Raw genomic sequence first — 8,471 nt, forward strand, 5'->3', positions numbered from 1 at the left:
TTTTTTTTTTAAAGATTTTATTTATTTATTTGAGAGAGAGAGAATGAGAGACAGAGAGCATGAGAGGGAGGAGGGTCAGAGGGAGAAGCAGACTCCCTGCCGAGCAGGGAGCCCGATGCGGGACTCGATCCCAGGACTCCAGGATCATGACCTGAGCCGAAGGCAGTCGCTTAACCAACTGAGCCACCCAGGCGCCCCATATGTGGCAGCTTTTAAAACCCTCTGGCAGCAAGTGAAACTGATAAGGACCTTTAGAGAAGATTTTGAAATTAATTTCCAAATCAAATTTGAGAGTACGTTCTGATAAATGGTATATTATAGCATCTCTCTTAGCACAACATTCTATAACAGAAGGATCTCCAGATGTAAGCATGCCTTTTATATTTTTAACTTTATTAAAATTATATTTAACTTGTTTTAGCTTTATTACCAAATATTTTCACAAGAAAGATATGCTTTTCAAATAGGAAGCATATATTCCACCCAAAAAGTAGCTGTGTTAATGCTGTAATTTAATAAACTGTCCAGCAGGGGTCCCCGAACTTCATGTTTTATAAGAAGAGCATTTCAAGCAATAAAATTAAACTTGATCCCTTGTAAGACAGAGATCTACTCTTCATGAGAATATTTTCTTCTGATTGGATTTTATAATAACTATTCCATGTATAATAAGATAAATTGCTTACTCATGCTTAAAGATGCTAAAGACTTGTGTTTTCACAGTTGTATTTCCCCTAACCAGATAATTCTGATTATCATTGATTTTGCACTGTAAAAAGAAATAAAGAAATATATATGAAAACTATCAAAATTTTACTTTGTCACCAGCACTATAAAGACATTACCAGTAATTTGGTATTCTTTCTATACAGCATATACCATTAATTAAATCAAGCAGCTTTCTGTGTGACTTGATTTATAAAGAATATTGATGATTGGACTGCAAGAATACACTTGTCCTTGGTCAAAAGCAGAAGAGTAGAGTTAAATAAATGCCAATTTCTTTATTTTGTGTTACCAGCAATGAAATCTACATTGCTCCTTCAGGAGTGCAAAAGGAACGGATTCAGGTATGTTAAAGGGATCCTTCTTAACTCCAAATGCCTTCTCTTCTCTACTTGACTACCGTTTTGTGAAAGGGAATTAATTTTAAAAGTTTTAAGGGGGGGTTATAGTGTTATAATTTAAATAATCAATAAACATTTGATAAGTAACTATTAACCATTTTTTTAAGGTGATTAAGTAATCTCCATGCAACTAATATGTTTTGAATTCTCATTCAACCTCTAGAGGGCACAAGGGAATAGTGCAATCTTTACAAAGTGATTATAATTTTGCAGCATTATAGCATCTTTATCAGGCTAGTAGGGTAGTCACATTGATAGTCTCAAATGGACCAAACTGGCTCATATTTAACAATAGCAAAGCTATTCCAATCTAAAGTTATAAAACTTTATTTCAAATTTTTGAGAAGTCTCATTCCATATTAATGCTTAGGAGACTCAAAAGCTAGTTAAAACAAACATCTAACACTTAACTTCTAGCTAAGGCATAATGCTTCATTAATGAAACATTTAGATTGTAGTTTGTAATAAGCCCTGGCAAGGGAGGGTCACAAGTTGGAAGTATGCACGCACTACTAGGAAAAATCTGCATCTGCTTAACTGCTTGAACTTTAAAATAATATACCTTATTGAGGTGAACATTTCTGAGTATCAGTTAAAACGTTTCTCAGGAGATTAGAAATTCAACTCTATATTTTTCCTCATATCATGACATATAAAAAAAGAACTGTAGCACCCATCTCAAAATGATGATTTCTTTGTATAGCTTCTCTGAAATATAATTGTGAAATTGCAGGGAAAATCTAAGAAGCTACATGAATGAAAATAGCAATATTATTACATACATATGAAATTTTCCATATCAATTGTTTCTTCAAATTCTAAAGGAAGAATTTTAACTCTCAAGAATATTTTTATCAGTAGAAACATTTTTTTATTTCTCAAAATGGCTTAAAGAGTTTCAAAGAGAAACTACATATGGATATTTAAAATAGGAGTTAAATATGCATACATATATATTAGCACACACAAGAAAAGGGACACTTCTAAATGATATTGTATAAGCCTTTTTTTTTTTTCTTTTTCCCCCCTCTATAAACAGCCTGAAGACATGTTTGTTTGTGACATCAATGAACAGGACATAAGTGGACCTCCGCCATGTAAGAATCTTAAAAAAAGCCAGTGTACTCCTCTTTTCATGAATGCTTACACAATGAGAGGTAGGCAGAAAATGGATTGAACGTAAAGAATATTTGCTACAGAGTAGATTCCCTAAATAATTGTAATTATTGTTGTTAACATTTCTTGAATACCTACTACGTGTAAAAACTTTAAATATGTTGGGGCACCTGGGTGGTTCAGACGGTTAAGCGTCTGCCTTCGGCTCAGGTCATGATCCCAGGGTACTGGGATCGAGCCCCACATCAGGCTCCCTGTTCTGTGGGGAGCCTGTTTCTCCCTCTCCCTCTGTCCTTCCCCCCAGCTTGTGTTCTCTTTCTCTCTCAAATGAATAAATAAAATCTTAAAAAAAAAAAACCTTTAAATATGTTAACACATTCAGACCTCAAATCAGCCTAGTGGAAGGTCATTTGTTACTCCATTTTATATACCAGAGGACAGAGGATCTGGGAGATTTTCCTAAAATAAATAGCTAGTGGGTATTGGGGCCAGAATTTCAACCTAGTATGACTCCACTAGATTGTCAAATTGACTAAATACTATATTTACAATCAGATTCCCACTTCTAGTTTAGAGTTAAACCTCTGGGAACTTGTAGTAGAAGTAAGTCAAATTATAAATGAGGGGAAATTGTGGCCTTTACTTTAGTAGGACTGGTCCTCTCTTTTTTAAAAATGTACTGTACAAGGAGCGCCTGGGTGGCTCAGTCAATTAAGCATCTGCCTTCGGCTCAGGTCATGATCTCAGGGTCCTGGGATCGAGCCCCACGTTGGGCTCCCTGTTCATCAGGGAGTCTGCTTCTCCCTCTCCCCTTGCTGGTGTGCTCTCTCTCTTTCTCTCTTAAGTGAATAAATAAAAAATCTTTTTAAAAAATGTACTGTACAATAAAAGTAGGAGTCTTATTTTAATTCCCAGAATTTGCAGTAGAAAATCAGTCTGGAAAGGTTGAACCTAGAGGACAGTATGAAAATAGAAAATTATAACTGGCTCAACCATAGCAATAAAGGCATTAGAACCGTGCTTTAATATAGCCACTGAATGAAATCAGGATTGAGTCTGTGATCATGCTATGTTCTGTTCCTGGACTTTGTCCGCTGCTCCTGAGAGGGCAAAACCTCAGGAACAGATTCTAACAGAATGAAGCCCCTTTCCCAGCAAAAAGCTAAATAAACTTCCAATTGCAAAAATAGCCATTACTGAATTTTATAGCATACAAATCCTTTTTAGGTAAATCCATTACAATTATACCTTAAAATCCCTACCACCCCTTATGCTACCAAGACACGGCCTGCACTATGAAACCCAACTCGCTGATTACGGGTCACACTGACCCTGAAGTCAAATCCAACTGCTGCCACAACTGTCTGTAAACATAGACAAGTTATTTCACATCTCCAAGCTCCCCACTTCCTTGACCATCAAGTTGGGGAGAGAGAATTTCCGTCTATGGTTGTCGTGATGACTTAAGAGCAAGAGGTAACATATAAAGGGGATTTGCCCAGTGCCTGGCACAGAGGAACCCCTAATTAAATGGTACCATTTTGACTATGGTCTCCATGATTATTACAGCTGTACTTCAGACCATCTAAAGCTATTTCTTGAGCACGTGTGAAGTATTGTGCATTGTCCTGATGCGGATAAAGCTTAAATGCCTTTTACTTTCCAGCTTCTCCATTACCATTTCTCTCTTCCTCCCTCCCTCCCTTCCTACCCTCCTGTCTATTGCCAACTTATGATTGTGTTATAATCACATATTATATATGTGTATAGAGGGGGGAAAAAGAAAAATGATTCCATGCCAAGAAAAACAAGTTCAAAATCATATACAAATAAATGTGTTTTATTTATATATATATATATACACACACATATATAGTTATATATATTTCTTTAAAAGGTAACATTTTGTTTTCACTGAGCATGTGACTTTTTTTTCTTCCTCCAGGAGCAGGTGCAGTGATTCATACCCACTCAAAAGCTGCTGTCATGGCCACCCTTCTCTTTCCAGGACGAGAGTTTAAAATTACCCATCAAGAGATGATCAAAGGAATAAGGAAATGTACTTCAGGAGGGTATTATAGGTATTTTTTTTCTATTTTTGCTTAAGTAATTTGAAAAGTATTTTTCTGTCTTTTGATAAAGAAGCTACTGATCTTTCTATGCCTTTAATGAGATGTTGTGGGATCTATGTTAAATAATAGCCCACTTACTATTATTACTATTATACAGATTTCTTCTCAGTGACACAAATCAGATGCCTCCCCTCCTCCTCCCCTACCCCAACTTGGTAAATTATTAGCAACACAAATAATGAAACATTTGTCAGAGTAAGGTGAAAAACCCTTGGCTGAGCTTTCTATAGAGACAGAAAGATTATGTTCCGTATGGAATCACCCAGAGAGCAAGATCCCCTCACCTTCACTAGGTCTCCGGGAAGCTTCAGCCCTTACTGAAGTTTCTACTTCATCTTGATTTAATTTAGTATTTCTAGAACATTTTCGTATTTATAAAAGTTGTACACTTATTTCAATTAAGTAGATCTCTGTATTTTTATAATTTTTCAGTATGGAAAGTGGCATAGATGGTATAGAACCTTCTAGATAAAGTCAAATAAATCCACCAGCCCACCAAAATGTAGAACTATTTGCCAATCTACACGGGAAGAAACGTGTTCTCAGTGCTCAGGTACAAGCTAAGTATTTCATTTGAACGTATTGGCATTCTTATTTCTGAGCTTATTAATTTGCTAAAGGGCCTGATTCTACCTTATCTAGCTTAGAGGAAATGGGTGCCACTTTTTCTAAAGTGTTCTGACAGCAATATCTTATTGTTACTCCACGTCGTAGAATGTACAAGTTTAAACTAGTGTGTCAAGAACTTACTTATGATTTAATTTTAGTTAATATTTATTGTATGCCTACAGCATTCGTTAGCACTGTGGACTACCTATTTACAAAAGTTAAATGTTTAAATTATGAAAGTGTACATACTAAAGAAAGTATAGCCCCACACTGCCTTTTCCATTCTGGATCTTGAAGGAGAGGCATTATGTGTGCTATTAATTTCCTCAGCACTTGATTCCTTTGGTGAAGAGATAAAAGTAGGTCGGAAGGAGGTGTGAACAGCTGCCTAGAGGAACAGCACAGTAGAATTCCACAGCCTTCGGAATTCTGGGGGGAAAGGAATGTCATGAATGATGTCATTTCTTATGCACCATAACATACACATTTCATATATTATTTTAAATGTTTCAGAACTTAAAGAATACAAACTTTTTTGCAATGTCCTTTGCAATTCTCTTTAGCCTGGAAATCAGTAACAGGGTCATTATCACCACTCAGGAGGCAGAGATATATCTTTTTTTTTTTTTTAAGTCCATCTTGAAAAACAAAAACTTTCAAATACATACCTAATTCTCCTCAGGGGAGGTTCCCATATGTAAGTGTAATTGTCCTCTCTCCTGGCAGCAACACGCCGGTGGTAGAGTGAAAAGAACTGTTTAATGATCAAAGGACCATCCTGGCTCTGTTCCTCATTTAACTCAGAAGGATTAGTGTTTTGTCTGTAAAGTGGGTGATCGGATTGAATTTCAGGTCTTCTTTTGCTGTGATACTATTGTCCCCCAAAAAGATGTCTGACTATTCAGTATAGGCTTGAGGGAGATACATGTTTGTGATTCTCTTGGCCAATATTAGGAAAGATTTGGGATTAGCAATTCATTCCTTCCATATTTAAGAATATTTTTTAATTACTTCTCTTTTACTTAAATGAAATAATAAGGGGCACCTGGGTGGCTCAGTCATTAAGCATTTGCCTTCAGCTCAGGTCATGATTCCAAGGTCCTGGGATAGAGCCCTGCACTGGGCTCCCTGCTTGGCAGGAAGTCTGCTTCTCCTTCTCCCACTCCCCTTGCTTGTGTTCCTGCTCTCGCTGTGTCTCTCTCTGTCAAATAAATAAACAAAATCTTAAAATAAATAAATAAACATCTCCATACATGAGAGCTACTTAACCTATACCTGTCCTGAAGTTGCAACTTTTGATAAAACTATACCTAGAACTTTTTTATTGTTACGTTTGGCCATTACAGAGGTAGTAAAAAAGCAGATGTTACATTAAAAGGCAAGAGAAATCCATGTAAAAGGGAAAACATGTCCAAGTTCGACATGAGCAGAAAGGAAAACGCTTATTTATGCCGATTTTATCACATGTATTTCCTGAAAACAAGATGGAAGTAAAAGAATTCTAATGCCACAGACTTGAGAATGTTCTGAAAATATTATCACACCATTAAGAGTTATTTCCAGAAGGTTCTTGCTATCCCGGTGCCACAAACCACATCTGTATTTATTTATTTGCCTGAGACACTTTGGGGTCTTGCAGAGATAAAAGAAAAGGATTTTGTATCTTTGGAAAATTCATACTTAATAGCAGTTAAATTGTTAATCCTTTCTATGCTTCTGGTTATCCGATCTATCATTTCCCATCTCCTGTTGAAAATATTGTGATTGTCTCTGCTTCAAGGAAATACTTGTATGATCTTGATCATTTCTTTCTTAGGTTTTGGTATCCTATACAAATTTCTGCCACTTATACTTAGAATAATACCTGCCAAATTCCCAAGACGTCTTTTGATACAGCAGTTTATGCAAGACATACAGAATAACATGCAACATCTTGTCCATAATTTGGAGTGGCTTTCAGAAATAAAGAGAATGTCTAACTGGTCACTTGAAAAAAAAATTATAAACTTTACATATGAATACGTTTGTTTTAATGGGGAAAAAAATGGCTTGTTTTGTCCTACAGGTATGATGATATGTTAGTGGTACCCATTATTGAGAACACACCCGAGGAGAAAGACCTCAAAGAACGAATGGCTTGTGCGATAAATGAATACCCAGACTCCTGCGCGGTCCTAGTCAGGCGTCATGGCATGTACGTCTGGGGAGAAACCTGGGAGAAGGCTAAAACCATGTAAGTATCAATCACAGGACATTTGGGACAAATCACCACACTGTAAATGTGAAAGGGAATGGAGTATGTTTTATGATTTGAAAGGAAGTAGGATTTTGTGTATGTGTGTGTGTGTGTGTGTGTTATTGGTCAGATTGGTTTAATTTAAGTAGCTTATTAGGTCTAGATATTTGATTTGTATTATGTATTCATTTATTAAGAAATATTTATTGGACAAGCTATGATTTGGCAAGGCGCTATGCACTTGACAAAGAAGGAAATACAGATCTCATTCTCCAAGTTTAAGGCTAGAAGGAAGAATAAAGCTAACCCAAGTTATATAATGATTTGCTACACTTATTTCAAAAAGTGACACATGGTAGAAAACTTAAATTTATGTAAGTAGTATATTTTAAACTCCCTTTTATTTCCTGAGAAGCATGTAATATGATTGCATGATTCAGTAGGATTCCTTTCCATGTTTTAATAATGCTGGGGGCAAAAGGAGAAAAATTTGGCCTGGAATTGAGAAAAAAAAATGCACAAGGAACAGGGTTGCCTTGATAGAGAGGAGAAATGTGATTGGTAGGATTGGAGAACTCTGTTTCACTGAGACCTTCAATTCTTTGCTTTTTCTTTTATAGGTGTGAGTGTTATGACTATTTGTTTGATATTGCTGTATCAATGAAGAAAGTCGGGCTGGATCCTACACAGCTTCCAGTTGGAGAAAATGGAATCGTGTAAGACAAATGAAAGTTTAATGATATACACAAAGTTTATCTTGATTATGACTCAAAATGAAACTCGACTATTCTTTTTAATGAATTGAACATTTCCGTGATACTATTAATTTGTCACTAAGTGCTGAAGATGACCACTCTGAATCTGTTTGGACATTGGACATTATTTGCTTATATTCTTGTAATTTTAAATGACAATGCAGTGGAATAAAATATTTCATAATGAATGGTTTTTTTGTTTTTTTTTTAAAGATTTTATTTATTTATTTGAAAGAGAGAGAATGAGAGAGAGCACATGAGAGGGGGGAAGGTCAGAGGGAGAAGCAGACTCCCCGCCAAGCAGGGAGCCCGATGCGGGACTCGATCCAGGGACTCCAGGATCATGACCTGAGCCGAAGGCAGTCGCTTAACCAACTGAGCCACCCAGGTGCCCCTGAATGGTTTTTTTTTAACGTTTACTTTTAAATCCTTAACAGCAAAATATTCTCCTTTAAATTCCTTTCTTACGTGTACTCCCAGAGAATTCCTCTTATTC

At 36.2% G+C, this 8,471-nt stretch overlaps 1 protein-coding gene across 2 annotated transcripts in view; it reads left to right on the forward strand.

Moving 5' to 3' along the window:
- The window catches only part of APIP (APAF1 interacting protein), a 21,200-nt gene extending 13,037 nt beyond the window's left edge, over positions 1-8,163 (forward strand). The window contains exons 3-7 of one of the 2 annotated variants that reach the window (XM_006733051.3): positions 1,022-1,070; positions 2,167-2,284; positions 4,189-4,324; positions 7,050-7,217; positions 7,841-8,163. In XM_006733051.3, coding sequence (XP_006733114.1) covers positions 1,022-1,070; positions 2,167-2,284; positions 4,189-4,324; positions 7,050-7,217; positions 7,841-7,940 — 571 coding nt within the window. In that variant the 3' untranslated portion in view covers positions 7,941-8,163. Of the gene's footprint in view, positions 1-872; positions 1,071-2,166; positions 2,285-4,188; positions 4,325-7,049; positions 7,218-7,840 lie in introns of both variants that reach the window. The other variant, XM_031027892.2, reaches the window with a different exon arrangement.
- The last annotated feature ends 308 nt before the right edge of the window (positions 8,164-8,471 follow it).

Source organism: Leptonychotes weddellii, chromosome 11, assembly GCF_054177405.1.
Source record: "Leptonychotes weddellii isolate Sample4059 chromosome 11, ASM5417740v2, whole genome shotgun sequence".
Taxonomy (NCBI): Eukaryota; Metazoa; Chordata; class Mammalia; order Carnivora; family Phocidae; genus Leptonychotes; species Leptonychotes weddellii.